We start from the raw sequence: 16,909 nt of genomic DNA, 5'->3' as shown, positions 1-16,909 counted from the left end.
TTTGATGCCTGGGAGTCCCCCCCCCCCAGGCCACGATCCAAGTTCTTCCTATGGGTCGTGGGACCCCGGGGCCACAGTGGCTTAGGAGCTGTCACCGAGGACGGATAGGGACGCTAAGGGGGCAGCGGGTCTTGCATGGCTTCCGAGATCCAGGAGAGGCCTTGCTGGTCGCTGGCGCCAGGGTCAGACCGTGAAGGAGAAGGGAGAGGAGGATGACAGCGGGGTCCGTCACCGCTGCCGGCCTCAGGTCCCACGAACGGGGACACTCGGCGGCGGCGGCGGCGGCCAGCCACGCCCCTCGCTCGCGCCGCTTCCGGCACCCCGGCCCCGCCCCGCGCCGGCGCTGCCACATCCTCCGGTGACGTCAGCGCGCGCCGCCATATTGGGAAGCGCCGTCGCCGCCGCCTCCTCCTCCTCGTCCTCCTCCTCCGCCGCCGCCTCCGCTCGGGATCCTGGGCGGTGTGGGGGCCCCAGGCGCGGGCGGAAGGCACCCCGGTGGACCCCGCCGACTCCCGGCCCGCCGGCTTCGCCCAGACTCGGCTCCTCATGCCTGCCTTCGGCCCCGCAGCCCGCGGACATCGCCCCAGCGCCGAGGAGCATTAACACGGAAGCGGCCGGGGCCGGGGCCGTGAGGGCGAGCCGGCCGGTCCCGCGCGTCCCTGTCGGTCCGGTGGGGCGCTTCGGCCGGAGCCATGACCTCGCTGACCCAGCGGAGCTCGGGCCTGGTGCAGCGGCGCACCGAGGCCTCCCGGAACGCAGCCGACAAGGAGCGGGCGGCGGGCGGCGGCGGCGGCAGCGGCGAGGACGAGGCGCAGGGCCGCCGCGACGAGCAGGACGACGACGACAAGGGCGACTCCAAGGAAACGCGGCTGACCCTGATGGAGGAGGTGCTCCTGCTGGGCCTCAAGGACCGAGAGGTGCGGGCGCGGCGGGCCGGGCGGGGTGGCTGGCGGCGAGGGGGCGCGGGCTCCAGGTGGGCGCCGGCCGAGGCCGCACCTGCCCCCCCCTCTGGCTCGGGGACCCTGCGTCCTGGAGCGATCAACTTGTCCCGAGGAGTGCCGGAGTCAGCTCTCTCTGGCGGGGCCCCGTGCGCTCCAGATCCTCCCGGTACCGACCCCCCGAGTGCTTGGATTTTTTTTCCTTCTTCTGTTCACAAGCACTCTTTCCTTTCGAAGTGTTGGCGATCTTTGCATTTCTTCCTCGCTTTCTTCTGCAAACGGTTGCAATTCCAACCTGAGACCGCTCGGTAGACCCAACGACTCGGAGGTACCGCCGCTCCCAACTCTTGAGTCTTTTACAGGTTTTAAGACCTGGGGGGGGGAGGTTCACGGATCCACTCGCTGCCGGCCTCTTTTATGGAAAACTTCAGTTACGACATGCTGTTAAGAATTAGCAAAGTTTTTTTTTTGCTGGGTATTGTTGAAAAAGTCAATGCAAAATTGTTATGAAACCTAGGAAGTAACTTTTTTTGGGTGAAGTGGTTTAAGTGAGAGACAAATTAATATTGCGGTTAGTTCATCCGTTGTCGCCCTCAGTTTTGCCATTTTAAGGGAGGGCTTTGTCGTGAAGTGCTGGGAATACCAAGTTTGCGGTTTGATGAAAGGCCGCAAAGATTGAGATCGGCTCAAGTTGTATTCTGACTTTTGGAAAGGTCGTTCGCACCTCAGATATCCAGGAATTTTACACAGAAGTTGAAGAAATGCTAGTGACAGTCTCTTTTCAACATCTGGACTCTGTAGATAACGTTTCACCCTATTACATACCCGTCCATTTTTAAAAAGTAGTTATTTGTAAAGACAGACTTGCAGGTTTGGCTATTTCATAAGTCATGTATGATGAGGTGGCCCGGAAGCTTGTTTCGTTCCAGTGTGGAAACTCTAGACAACACGTTTTGGGAGTCAGACAGAAAGGTATGGATCTTGTTTTTTAAGTAAGTTTTCAGAATTCAGGAAGGAGAGCAAAAAAAAACCCAATTCATCCCTATAAAAAAGTTTTCCAGATCCCCAAAACTTACCAGCGGCAGAAAGGTGAGTTTTTTCCATGGACTGTTTGTGTTCCCCGGATATTAGGTACTGTCCGGAGAAGTGATTTCTTGATGGAAATGGTCACATGCCTTAATACCGTTCAGCTTGAAGACACTGATGGCCCTCCGGCTGTAAAGGGGGCACAGTGCCTGTTGAATTACAGCCACAGTGAGGGAAGCGGGTGGTATTATGTGTGTTTTGTTTTTGTCTGGGATTTAAAAGCTAGATGCTAGTGTCGTAGTAATGCGATTTTAGAAGTATTCATTTAGAGAATATTGGATTTAGAAAATAAGCTTCTTGGTACTGTACATTTTTTCTTTGCTTCCTGCCCCCCTCTGGAACAGAACAGATTATGAGACATTTTTAGAAAATACAAGAAAAGTAAAACGAGGACTACATTCCTGGGTTAGCATTTTGGTTCTGAGTGGATAGAACCCTGTAAAGCTCAAACTTAACACAAACTTATTTTTGGTATTGTCACACTGAGGAAGAATGGAGAGAAAGTACATTTTATTTTAGAGGCATTACTCTGAATGTTTAAGCTAAAGCTGTCAACACTTATTTTTCTGTGATTGGTTCCCATGAAGATAATTGAAAGAATTTGTTGAAATTTAATGGTACTACAGAATTTACATAGTGTTTTTTTTTTTATATTGAAGTTCTTTGATGCCAGGTAGTTGAAACCATCTCTTGTGGTTATTTTTGTGTAAATAGTCAGTCTACTTCATAAGTCATGGCCAAGGTTCAGCCAGACACTAGCTACTCTTTAGCATTTTTTTCTCTTGTTTTTAAAAATGTAGGCTAAGATTTTGCATTGCCTTTTTGGTTTTAGGGATTCCCGTATATATATTTTTTTCTTCTCATCGAATGTATACACACTAGTGACGAGTCCTTAGAAACTAGTCATCCATTCTTTTTTGGGAGGGTCCCCCTTGGCTTTTTTTTTTTTTTTTTTTTTTTTTTTTAAAGATAGGGTCTTGGTGTGTAGTGGAGACTGGCTTCCAACTCCTGGTTTCCTGCCTCTGTTTCCCTAGTGCTAGAATCATAGGCATGGTTTATACACTTTTCAAGGGCTAGGAGTTTTTCTTCCCTTGTTCCTAGGCACTTCAGCCTGTGTTAGATTTCAGTCTGTAAATTTGTTATTAACTAAAGTTCTAGGGGCCGGGAATATAGCTTCGTAGGTAGAGTGAGTTGCAGGAAGTTCTGAATGGGAGTCCCAGCTCTGTACCAGCAGCTTGGTGGGTCATGCCTATAATCCCAGCTCTTGGGTGGCCAGAGTATCAGAAGCTCCGGGGTCATCTTCACCTACACAGTAAGTTGGAGGCCAGCCTGGGCTACATGAGAAGCAGTTGGCTTCAGATTACTTACATGGAATTTGTTTAAAGACCTTGTTAGGTCTCACACTTAGGACAGATGGCTAACTGGTGTGCCTGTCAAAGCGTATGCTGGCCACCTGGCACTCTGAGCATTGCTGATACCTGGTATAGCGTCCTGGCTCCTCTCCGGACTTCTCATCCAGTCCCTACCCTCAGCCTCTCTAACCCCTGAGCTTCACTGCCCTTCCCTAGCTGCTTTTCCTGTGTAACCCAACCATTTTGGCTACTTGGTCTCTTTCTGTCTCCTGGCTCACTCCCAGCCTTTTGGGTCTGGTTCCTCTCTCAGGGCCCCATCACCTCCCTCACTGGCCAGGTTTAGTCTGGACCCTTTCACATACATGCCTCTGGCTGTTTTCTCCCTTGAATCTACAATAAACCCATTTCACAGCCGTTACCTAGGAGCAGTCATGTCTTCTTTTTTTAATTCAGTCCTGACAATCAGTTTTTTTTTTTTTTAAATTCAAGTTGGCATTTCAGGTTTTTTCTTTCCTTGAAACACCCTTACCTGGGGCCCTTTAAAGGGTTCTGGTAGTTATTCTGAGTGAAGTGTCAGTGACTGATAGAGACCACTGCTAGGATGTCACAAAGGTTCACCGTGAAGTCAAATTAATTGATTAGCAAGATTTCTTTGGATGGTATGGGGTAGGGCAGGGCAAGTGGGTAGGTATTTTTCTTTCCGTGATTTATCTGTGATTTTTCCATAGATGCCTCCACTAGAGTAGTTTCAGGATACTTCAGTAAGAATTATCTTAAATAACCAAAACGTTATATTAAAACAATTTTTTCTCTGGTTTTAGAAGATTAAACTCAAGGGTCTCACACATACTGTAGCACCAGTAACTGTAACACTGACCCCTTAAATAAGAACTTTTGAATCACTTTATTGGTGACAGATCTAAATACTTGAGGTTGGATTTGATCATTTCATTTACTTACCTATGTAAAGATTTACTTTTTTTGTTTGTTTGTTTTGTTTTTCTAGACAGGGTTTCTCTGTGTAGCTTTGTGCCTTTCCTGGGACTCACTTGGTAGTCCAGGCTGGCCTTGAACTCACAGAGATCCGCCTGGCTCTGCCTCCCGAGTGCTAGGATTAAAGGAGTGTGCCGCCGCCGCCCGGCAAGATTTACTTATTTTTATTTTATGTATTTTATTTTATGAGTGAGTGTTTTGCCCACATGTTTGTGTGGATGTGCACCTAGTGTGTGTTCTTGATGTCTGAGGAGTCCAGAAGAGGGCATCGGATCTCCTGGAATTATAGAGTTACAGGTGATTGGAAGATGCCATGTGGGCACTTAAAATTGAACCCGGGTCTTCTAGAAGAGTAGCTGCCAGTGCTCTTAACCACCGAGCTACCTCTCCAGCCCCAATTTGACTATTTTAAATGACTATTTAATCTGGAGTATGGGGGCTGGGGAGATAGCGGTGTGGGTAGAGTGCTTGCCACACAAAGGCCCTGTTTGCTCCCCAGCACTCAGTGTGAAAAACTGAAAGCTGGGAGTGGTGTCTGTCACAAGCTGAGGCAGAGACAAGTGGCTCAAGGGAGCTCCTCAACCAGCTCCAGACCAGGCTGAGACCATCGGCTTAAACCAGGTGGTTGGCACCTGAAGGCGGCACTGCCGTTGACCTCTGACCTCTACATGATTGTGTATGCATTCACACCTGCACGCACACGTGCACACAGTGGGAAAATGCTTGGGATCATACTTTTGTGCCACTTACTGTTAACACTTGCCCCATTTTGTCTTGCTAGGGGAGGGGGTGGGATTCTCCATTGTTTTTAGCCCCAGAATTGTTGCTTCTCTCTCTCTCTCTCTCTCTCTCTCTCTCTCTCTCTCTCTCTCTCTCTCTCTCTCTCTCTCTCTCCCCCCTTCCTCCTCTCCCTCCCCTCCCCTCCCCTTTCTTCTTGAGGCAGGGTGGTCTCTCTACATAGTCCTCGCTGTCTTCACAGAGATCCTTCTGCCTCCCAAGTGAGTGCTGGGATTAGATTCGTGTGCTGTCACACCCGGCTAGGATTGCTTCTTTTTGTTTCCTTGAACCCTCTCTGGATCCTCCTGCCTCTACCTCCCAAATGTTAGGGCTACTGACAGCTTTAGGATAGTGTCGTCTTCAAGTGTCTTCTGTTCTTTTGTGCTGTAGTTAGACCTGTCCATTCACTTGGTCTCCTGGAGTCTTCAAAGGGAAGAGTAGTAGGCTGAGGGGTCACGGTGGTGATATTCTGGAGACTTTTTCAGATCAGTGTTCTTGTGTGTGTCATGTTCTCTAACATGGCTCTTTGAGTTTTCTTCTGGTCTACTCATGATGTCTTTTTCTAGTATGGTTTTATTTTTTTCAGTCACCTGATTTTTCTAAGTTTTAAAAGTCTTTAGTAACATCTCCTTTAAAGAAAGCATGTCTAAGCCGGGCGTTGGTGGTGCACGCCTTTAATCCCAGCACTCGGGAGGCAGAGCCAGGCGGATCTCTGTGAGTTCGAGGCCAGCCTGGGCTACCAAGTGAGTCCCAGGAAAGGCACAAAGCTACACAGAGAAACCCTGTCTTGGAAAAAAAAAAAAAAAAGAAAAAAAAGAAAGCATGTCTAATGCTTTTAAGAACTCTACTGCAGTAACTCTTGAAAAGTAAGTGGTGATTAGGTGTGGTTATTTAGAGAAAAGATGGTAAGTTGGCAGACCTCAAATTGACACTATAGCCTGGGCAGTTCTTGAATCTGAGGTCTATTCCTGAATTGGTGATCCTGCCCTCCCTCCTCCCCAGGATTGAGATGACAGGGCGTGCTGCCAAACTTAGCTTGGAAGTTTAAAAGATGGAAGTGACTTCGTGTGCTTTTCACACTGTGTCCAAAGATGAGTTCCTTTTGAAATGACTCTTAGGAATACAGTACTTACCAAGATGTAGAACTGTTTCCTTAGGAACAAAATTTCCTCTCTCTATATGTAATTATTGTATAACCTACTCTACTCTCAAGTCTATTCAGCATGTTTTCAGAACTTCAAGATGTAAAAGTTTGTAGTAATTGAAAATCTAATAAAAGAAGTTTGAATTTTATGATACTAATACGATATACTAATTATATTCCCTTTTCTAATACTAAATTATATCCCCCTTGATGTTTTTGAAGGGTTTGAATTTTCATCTCTTTTTTTAAGCCAAGTATGAAATTTATAGCCTATATGAAAAATAAGCTGGAGAGATTGCAGCCTGTTAGTGTACTGTACTTTTGCAATGTAACCTTGTGTATACACTACAGTGTTATGATGTAGCATGCACTAACACACATACAGACTTAAAAAAAGAAAACAGGATATTTCTCTTCTTGTTTCATAAACATTAGAGTTACAGTACAACTAATAGGGCTGGGAGATGGCTCAGAGGCTTAAGTGCGGGCTGTTCCAGTGGAGGATCTCAGTTCGGATAACCAGAGCGCTCCGAAAGCTGGGTCTGGGCAAGGCCCTTCTGGAATTTTAATGCTCCTGAACCAAGATGGCTGCTGGAGACAGGAGAATCCCAGGAAGCTTCCAGGCTAACTAGCCTGGTGTGTGCCCCAATGAATAACGCAAGACCTTGTCTCAAGAAAGGTGGGAAGGGGTCCAGTGAAGATGGCTCCACCTGATAAAGGTGTTTGCCACCAAGCCTGAGTTTGATCACAGGGACCTACATGACAGGACAGAGCCAACTCCAGCAAGTGGTGCTCTGGCCTAGAGTGAAGTGGTGTGTGTCAGTGTTGTATCCTTTGGGGGAGCGGGGAGGTACATGTAGTGAAATCTGAATGGTAGAAAGCAAGCCCTGATATCTGAGGTTGGTCCGGGGACTACACAAGCTGGCCCAATCACATTCGTGTATGGATGCACACATACACACACATACACACACACACACACACACACACACACACACACATGCACACGCACGCACACACGCGCGCACACACGAGACAGGGACAGCAAACATTTCAATAGCACTGTCTTTCCTCTCAGTGTTCTGACGGTGCTGGGGATTTGACCCAGGGCCTGGCGCCTGTTAAACAAGCAGCACTCCGCAGCCAAACTACATAGCCATCCCTAAAGTTAATTCATTTTAAACTTAGTAAGTTGTATTTGGTTCACTTGCTTTGTTAGAGAAGTTGTTCAGTTGTTGTCAACAGAAGCAGATGTAGTGTAGAAATTTGGCTTCTACAGTTGACTGTCTCACCTTGACCCGTGTCCGTGACTCAGTAAACATTCTAAGTAAGCACTACACTTAATGCAGGTAAACTCATTCCCAAGAGAATGAACACTGGTCTTGAAGGTAGTGCTGGAAAAACTCTTTTCATGTTTAAAGCTTAGACATCCAGCATGTAAATATGGAGTATAGTTCATCTTCTATTTCATGAGGGAAGAGATAGTGGGCATGATGAAAACTGGTCCAGAGACAGTGAAAAAATCTTACACGTTTGCACTTACATCACTTTAGAAACGTTTTTTGCTTGTGTGTTTGTTTTTTGTTTTGTGTATGTGGTGAGGTTGTCATCCAGGGCCTTGGCAGCCTACCTGCATGATCTGAGCTACATCCCTAGCCCTAGGAAGGGTCGGTGGGGGGGACATATGTCCCTGACAACTTGGGAGGCCGATTCAAGGGGACTGCTGATTTCTGCAGTTGGAGGCCAGTCTGTGCAACACAGTGAACTCCTTCCTTTCAAAGAACAACAAACTGTATTGAGAGGAATTTTATTTATAACAGAATTTAACTGAGATTAGTAGGTTGAGGAACACCTTAGCATATAAACTGTAGAAAATGATGAGTTAAAATTTTAATTGTAGACCATGTGAAGATAACCTGTACCTGTCCACTCCTGGCTTTTTGAGAAAGACTACAGATTGAAGGCTTACATGCCAGCACCTGGTGGTCACTGTCATGGGATCCCTTTCTTGGGACTGAACTTGGGGCCGTGTGTCTGCTGTATTCTTAAGGGTTCTACCTCTAAGCGACAGCTCCTGCCGCGCTCCATTTCCTTTCTTTTGTGTTTAAAGGTCCACGTGTAACAGTGTTCTGACTGCACTCCTGTATGCGCAGCATGTGCATGCCCTGCGGCATCAGAGGAGGAGGGTGTCCGATTCCCTGTGAGCCAGCGTGTGGCTGCTAGGAACCGAACCTGGGTCTTCTGCAAAACACGGGCCTTAATTGCCGAGCTATCTCCAAACCCCTCATTCCGGTTTCTTAAATACAGTGTTAAATAGTTTTATACCATCAAACAAACAAATAAACAAACCCCAAATCCTCCCAGCACTCAGGAGGCGGATCTCTGTGAATTTGAGGCCATCCTGGTCTACAGAGCAAGTTCCAGGACAGCCAGGGCTACACAGAGAAACTCTGTCTTGAGAAACAAAACAACCAGAAATTACATGAATTTTAGTTGATCATTGAATAGGATTTGAGATTTCTGAGATTAAAACAGGTTTGACTGGTATTTATATTCCCAGTTAATCCAAATATGGAACCCGTGTGTCAGCCCCTTTGCTGATGTTTCAGATTTTTTTTTTAAATTTTAAGGGACATTCAGTCTACATAGGAGACAGATCTCCAGATAATTCCAGTGTGATTGGATACTGACTTTAGAGGAAATAGAGGGAGGAGACTAGGGACTAGGGAGCAAGTCTCAGATTGGGAGTCACAGACTATTGCCCTAGTTACAGTTCTGCTGCTGTGATAAACACCATCACCGAAGGCAGCTTAGAGAGGAAAGGGTTGATTTCAATTTACAGTTGTAGTCCGTCACTAAGGGAAGAAAATGGAGGCAGGGATTGAAGCAGAGCCCATTGTGGATGCTGTTCCTCATGACTTGCTCAGTTTGCTTTCTTACACATCCCAAGACCGCCTGCTCAGGGGTGCTACCACCCACAGTGGGCTAGGCCCTCCCACATAAATCATCAATTAATAAAAACCAACAAAACAAAACCCTATAGGCTTGCTTATAGGCTAATCTTATGGTGGCTTTTTCTCAATTTAGGCTCTCCTCTGGTGACTCTAGTTTGTGTCAAGTTAGGGAAAAAAAAAAAAAAAAAAACCTAACCAACACAAACTACCCATGGTTTTGACTTACAGCCTTGCCTTTTTTGACTCCCAGTTGGGAGAGCTAAACTAAATGTTTTGAATTCTTAGACCTCTTTGTTTCCTGGGCAAAACAGACCTCTGCTTGTGGTCTGCCCCCTAACTTGTTATAAGACTTAAGGGCTGTTCTGTGACTTAGGCTAGAAAATGTTGTTGACTGATGCTTGACATTCCCTCTTCCTCCCTCTCCCCTTCCAGTGCTGGGGATCAAAGTTTGGCCTTGAGCATGCTAGGCCAGTGCTCTACCACTTAGCCCAGCCTCCATCATTGCTGTTATTCCTGACCCTCCTGGACTGGATAAGTAACTGAATGAGGCAGATATCCACTAATTATCTGTGCCTTTTCACTGCACTTGCATTGTGTGAAGTGTGCATAAAGCACCCCCACCCCCGTTTTGTAATCCCAGACCATCTGGGCCAGGGAATCTGGAAACCTGAAGTCTGTTTGGTTTCCTTTCCCTAATGTAAGCCCAGAGTCTGTGATTGTTTTCATACTTTCTCTTCTCTAGAACACTGCTCTCTCTCCTGAGATAGATAGATAGTCGGCCCCCAGACTTCCGAAGTCAGTGACTTTGACAGCTGTGCTGTACTAAGAGCCAGGTGTAGTTGGCACCAGTGAGGCTTGTTTGCTTATGTCTTCTGGTTCTAGAAGAAAGCTCGCCAATGTCCGGCCTCTTCTGCCCTTGTAATCAGTTCTTCCCACATTTGGATTTTCTATTTCTTCTTCGTGGTGCCTTTTTGTTTTTTGTTTTTTTGGGGGGGAAGAAAGTAATCCTTGCTACCTTCAAGGCCAGAATCTTCACACAAGGTGATTAGGCCAGGATTCTACAACCTTAAAACATTATTTAAGACAACATCTTCTATATTTATTTGTGTGGGGTGTGCAGCACATGGCCCCTGACTGAAAGCAGGGCAGAGGACAGCTTGTGGGAGTGGTGCTTTTCTTCCATTATGTGGTTCTGGGGATCAAACTTGGGGGATCAGGTCTTGGGCGGCAAGCGCTTTTACCCACTGTTTATTTCTGAGACAGGGTCTCAGGTAGCCCAGGCTGGTTTCCAGCTCTGTGTAGCTGAGGAGGTCCTTGAACATGTGCTCCTTCTGCCTCCACTTCTGGAGATTGGGATTGCACCTGTTCTCCACCATTCTTGGCTTTTGCCATGCTGGGGATAGGCAAATCTCCCAATGGAGCAAAATCTCTATCCCTGCTCCTGTAAGTAACAATGAGTAATGAAAAAAGGCTATGCATGTGAAAGAGCAAGGAGAGGTATATGGGAGGTTTGTAGGGAGGAAAAGGAAAGGGGGAGATGATGTAATTGTATTATACTCTCAAATAATTGTAAAAGTTAATGTAATTTGTGTGTGTGGTAGGGAGGGGCATATGGTGTAATCTGGCTGGCCACCAAGCTCCCCGGATCCACCTGTGCTAAGGTTGCAGGCACATCCGGCCTTTGGGTCCTAGATATTTGAACTGGCATGCTCATGCTTTCATAGCAAGCAGTGCTATGCCCTGAGACATCTTTCCAGTCCTCAGTTTTTTTCTATTTCCATATTTCTTTTTTAGAATTTTTATTTATTTATATTTTATATTCGAATGCTTTGCATGTATGCCTGCACACCAGAAGAGGCATCAGATCCTATTATAGATGGTCATGAGCCACCATACAGTTGCTGGGAATTAAACTTAGGACGTCTGGAAGAGCAGCCAGTGCTCTTAACACCTGAGCCATCTCTCCAGCCCCTATTTCCATATTTCTTAATTTTTTTTTTTTTTTTTTTTTTTTACAATGCTGAGGATTGAACCCAGGGCATTAACATACCAGAGTTTCTTTCATGGAACTGCATTCTTAGCTCCTCCTCTTTGTCTTATTTGAGACAGTGAAGTGCAGGCTAGTCCCAAACTCCTTGATTCAAGTGGTCCTCTGCTTCAGGCTCTCAAGTGTTTTAGGATTCAGGTGCTCTGTGCTTCTGTGCTTGGAGATACTTGAGCACAGCGAACTGTGTCGAAACAGACCGGAAACAAACATTTTAGACAGGATACACAGGAAGCCTATATGAGAAGGCTTATTCTTCTGAAAATAAGCAGTTTTACTCAACCGCAAATAAAAATTGTGTCAAAATAAGTGATGGACATTATGTATAACAAGGAACATGAAAATTATTGGCACAGGATGGTAAAAAGCTGGGATTGATATTAGAAGCAGTAGTGGGCTTTAAAGACAATAATAATACTATAAATAGGATTTTTAAAAGTGTGTGTAGAAAGGAGTGGAAAAACTGGAGACACCAAAATCATTGGGGGGGGTGTCTTGGAATTACTAAAAATGTTTACAGTTATTTCTGTGTGTGCATGTACATGTGCATCATGGTGAACATTTAGAGGTCAGATTACAACTTGTGAAAATGGTTCTCTTCACCTTGTGAGTCCCAGGGTATCAGGTTTGCAAACAACCGTCTCACTGGCCTGAAATTATTGGAACTTGTGAAATTTGGTGCCAGTCTTGGGTGAAGATTAAAAGATACATTTAATATGCATATATGTATATATACACACACATACATACATATATGGGTATTTTGACTTGGGTTTATGTCTACACCACATGCATGCAATGACTCAAACGATAAATAAAAAAACACAACTAAGATTTTATTATCACTATAGCTTATGGGAGAAAGGAAATAAGATGGCTGGATTGAGTTTAAGGCATGAGTATGGTAGAAATATGCCTTTTAAACAAAATACAAATAGTCTATATTTAGGAAAGTATAGGTTACCAAAAAATAAAAAATGGGCCTGGAAACATAGCTCAGCAGTTAAGGGTGCTTGCTCCTTTTCTAGAGTTGAGTTTCAAGTTCAACATTGCCTGTAACTCCAACCCCAGGGAATCGGACACCCTCTTCTGGCCTCCTCAGGTGTATACATTCACGCACACACTCAAAATAAAATCTTAGCATCTGGGGAGAGTGTCTCCATGATAAAGACTCTTGCCTGGTGTGTGTGACACTCCTTAGTACTGAAAGGAATTTAAAAAAAAATCCACTTGCCGGGCGGTGGTGGCACACGCCTTTAATCCCAGCACTCGGGAGGCAGAGCCAGGCGGATCGCTGTGAGTTCGAGGCCAGCCTGGGCTACCAAGTGAGCTCCAGGAAAGGCGCAAAACTACGCAGAGAAACCCTGTCTCGAAAAAACAAAAAAAAAAAAAAAAAAAATCCACTCAAAATTCTACTTATGGTAATTGCTTTATGTTAGGTACTGTGCTAAGGGAGACAGATGCATAAATATACAAAGATGTGTGTGCATGTGTGTAACTAAAAATTATGATAGTTATAGTGAAGAAAAAATTAGAGGAGGCTGTGTGGGAATGAATTTGTGACTTGGGCCCAGTAGAGAAATGCTGTTTGCGATCCAAAGGATTGGAAGAGCCAGGCTTAGTGATGAGAGCCTATATTCAGAGGTCTGCGTTGGCTTTGAGAAACTGGAAGTTGGTATGCCAGTTGCACATTTTTAGTGTTTTTAATACTTTGCCTTTATCATATTACTGATAGCGTCTTAATTATTACCTTGTGAGTTTGAATAACTAGTCTTTTTTTTTCCTTGCTCCATTTTCTCTGATGTGTACAGAAAAGTCTAAAGTGAAAGTAGCCATTACTGTCAGCTGTTACTACTACTAATAGTTTTCTCAGCTACTTAAAAAGTGGGTCATGATGCGTGTGTGAAAAAATACATATTTGCATGCTTATATAAAAATGAATTGCTTTTCCAATTTTGTAATCTTTGCACTAGGATCATTAAAACGATGTCTTTATTTACCCCCACTCCTGCCCCTGTAAATACAGTATTCATTTGTCTCCTCTCTGGCAGTCCTTAAGCGAGCCACTTTCCCCAGACGTAGGTACAGAAAAAAGGACATACCAGGGCAGGCGAGACATGGGAGAAAGGAAGGACTATAGGAGGGGAAGTGGAGACAGCTGCGTCTTTCTCATGGAGAGGAGGATGCCAAGGGCTAACATAAGGCAAACGAGCCGTGGCCTCTGAGAAGGCAGAGTTCAGACAGAGGAGAAGAGCTGCTGTTTGAGGTTCCCCAAACAGTCCCCACACCAGCCCTGTGGAGCCCCCTTCCCAGTGAACATGTGTTGATGTCCCTTGAAATGGTGGTGCTTGCTGGTTTGGAAGCTGTGGCTAAGGGATGAGTTGAGGCCAGAGGACGCGGGACCGTCAAGCTGCCCAGGCTCTCACTGTGTCTCTGATCAGGTCAGTAGCACTGCAGACACCACGGAGCCTGAAGAGGTGAACTAGAAGAAGGCATTATTGTATTTTAGGGGGTGAGGAACCAAGGCAGGAGAGCTGTTCCTAGGGCAAAGAAAAAGAAGCCAAGGCTACTCTGAAACAGTTTCACTTTGTAACTCTGGCTGTCTTAGAACTTGCTATATAGACCAGGCTGGCCCAGGAGTCACAGAGGCCCACCTTACTCTGTTGTCATAGTTCTGTGATTAAAGAAGTGACTACCCCACACCTGGCCCTTATTTTTAAATGTGTGTGTCTGTATGTTCTATGTTGAGTCCAGGTACCTTTGGTAGGCTACCAGTGTTGAATAGTCTTGGAACTAGAGTTAGTTGTAAGTGACTTGATTGTAGTAGGTAGCTGGGGACCAAACTCAAGTCCTCTGGAAAGAGCTCTTAGCCACTGTTCCATCTCCTCAACTCTGCTGTATTAGGACTTAAAAACCTGGTTCCTAGACAGTTATAATATTTGGCAAGTTGTTACCTGCATGCAGTAAATATAAGTGATCCAATAGCAAAAAGTTTGGCAGATGCTGAATTTATTTTTATTTACTTTTAGATTGTTTTCTTGTTTTACTATAATAAGTGACAAGATCAGTGTTTTTGTGCATACAGAATACCATGTACTAAAAAAAGTAATGTAACTTACGTTCTATAGAACTGTGCCAACGAATTTGCATTTCTTCTTTTTGCCCCTCCTTTGTTTCTTTAAAATTGAGACAAGGTCTCTCTATGTTACCCTGGCTGGCCTAATTTTCTGTGTAGACCAGGCTGGTCTTGAACTCTGCCTGCCTCTGCCTACTGAGTGCTGGGATTAGGACATGCACATTAAAAAGAGGGGAGGGAGGGAAGGGAAGGAGGAACAAAAGAAAAGAAATGGAACCTTAGTTACTGCTCTTCCAGAGGACCTCGGTTAGGTTCCCAGCACCCACATGGCCGTTCACAACCACCTGTGACTCCAATTCAGGCCTCATCAGGCACAAAGCACACATAGTGCACACATGTACTTGCATGTGAAAACTCTCACACGTGAAGTAACAATTAAAGCTTTAAAGTACAGACCTGTACTCATGTTTTCATACTATTGTAAATTCAGGTCATATTTCATTTTATCTTACTTTGTATTTTATGTAAAATATGGATTAAGGACACTTTTCCGTATTGTATATGTTTGTATAATACATGAAAAATCTTACAGCATCTGGTTGTTGTATCCCTCTTAGAAGGCTTACAGAGTATGTTTACATTGTATTTCATTGTGAGTTGCCAGCTCTTAAGTTCCTTCTTAAGAAAGAGATCTGGACTAAGAAGTAACCTTTTCACTGTAATGGAGAGGGCTTTTCTCGTTGTTGGTACCTTTGAGGGCTCAGTAAACGGTGCCACCATTCCCACTCAAGTCAAGCCACTGGAGAGGAAAGAAAGCAGGCCGTTGGAGATCCACGCCAGTCATGGTCATTACCGAGGAAAATCGGCGTTGGAGGCCATCTTGTGCAGTGCAGTCTTGTCTTCTAATGTTGACCATGAAACTACCCGTGGTGGGGATGATTGTGTCTTTGGAATATGTTCCCTTGCCTCATTTGTTACTATACAGTTCTTTCTGCCGGACTCCTTGCAGAGTGGTACACAGAATGAGAAAGACGGTTTATTTCACTTTAGTGGTTTTCTTTCTTTCCTTTTTCCCCCTTCCTTTCCTTTTTCTTTTTTGGTTTTTCGAGACAGGGTTTCTCTGTAGTCCTGGCAGTCCTGGAACTCACTTTGTAGACCAAGCTGGCCTTGAACTCACAGAAATCCACCTGTCTCCGTCTCCCAGTGCTGGGATTAAAGGTGCGCACACCTGGCCAGTTTCACTTTAGTTTTATACAACATTATGAGGTTCACCTTAAAGATTGGCCGCTTGCGTTTGGCTGGGACCCTGAGGACCCATGGCAACAGCAGAGGACTGGTCAGCTGGGAGGATGCAGCCCATTAGCTCTGTTAGAAAGTTGCTGTCTATCAGGGCATTGGTAGTTATTAAAGACAGCTGGACAGTGTGGTGAGCTGCACATGCTGGGACTTTGCATGGGCCTGTTTTAGGTTTGCTGGCATCTCACCTGACCAGCACAGTATCTCTGACATGCTCTGTTGTATGCTTTGTCCTATTCTGGATCCTTGTGGAATGTCTGTCCTTCCCAATCTTAAAGTTCCTCTGACTGAACTCAGTCTGAGTTATCTTGTATAGGATGAATGAGGTGGTGAGAGGCACTGTCTTACAGCCCATTGGTCTCTCTGGCAGTTGCTGGTGCTTCATCAACAGCTATCTGATAAGCCAGTACTTGTAGATGTAGCGGTCTTATTAAATGAATAAGAGCCAAATTGCAGAGTTAAAAGCCCAAGAGGTCAGAGCAGGAGCTGAGAGCTGAGACTAAAACCCTTTCTTATCCTTTGCTGCAACTGCCGTTCTTTCCTCAGAAAGAGAACTATTTCCTGTGTGTCTGTCTTTTTATTGACTTTCTGTTCTGCCTTCTCATTGGTTGTAAACCCAACCACATGACCTCCTCGTCACTGCCTGTCTATACAGACCTCTAGGTCTCTATGGTTGGTATTGAGATTAAAGGCATGTGCTGGTGGTGTCCTTGAACACACAGAGGCCTGTCTGTCATGTGATCAGGATTAAGGGTGTGTGCTACCCCTGCCAGACTTGTGCTATGGCTTGCTATTAGCTCTGATCCCCAGGCAACTTTATTTATTAACATACGAATAAAATCACATTTCAGTACAAATGAAATATCACCATAAGTACTCTCTTGAGTCTGACTGCTCTGTTCCCTTTTGTTGGACTGAGCCTCAAAGATGCCTCCTTCATTACTGATTAGAGAATTTCAAACCTCTTTAAGGTTGAATTGGTCCTTTGGCTTCCAGGAGTTAGAGTTGGGTACCACCTGGATACATCATTGATTCTTTATTCCCTCACAGCTGTATATGTAAACACAGCTAGTTTTACCTCTTGAACTAAAAATGTAGCTGCTTGATAGTGCCAGTTACTAGTCTTTTCCACAGATTGTAGCTCCTTTATTAGAAGTGGCTAACTTGCTGTGCTGGATAGAGGGAAGATTTTTGCTGAGACACACATAAAACATGCTCTGAGTATATAGTCCTCCGGCAGGCTCTTGTA

The 16,909-nt window shown here is 45.2% G+C and overlaps 1 protein-coding gene across 1 annotated transcript in view; it reads left to right on the top strand.

Moving 5' to 3' along the window:
* Nucleotides 1-398: 398 nt before the first annotated feature.
* The window catches only part of Golph3 (golgi phosphoprotein 3), a 32,624-nt gene continuing 16,113 nt past the window's right edge, over nucleotides 399-16,909 (top strand). Inside the window, exon 1 of the mRNA XM_028884411.2 lies at nucleotides 399-917. Coding sequence (XP_028740244.1) covers nucleotides 693-917 — 225 coding nt within the window. The 5' untranslated portion in view covers nucleotides 399-692. The remainder of the gene's footprint in view (nucleotides 918-16,909) is intronic.

Source organism: Peromyscus leucopus, chromosome 11, assembly GCF_004664715.2.
Source record: "Peromyscus leucopus breed LL Stock chromosome 11, UCI_PerLeu_2.1, whole genome shotgun sequence".
In the NCBI taxonomy this organism is placed as follows: Eukaryota; Metazoa; Chordata; class Mammalia; order Rodentia; family Cricetidae; genus Peromyscus; species Peromyscus leucopus.
This window is presented reverse-complemented; position numbering and strand designations above follow the sequence as displayed.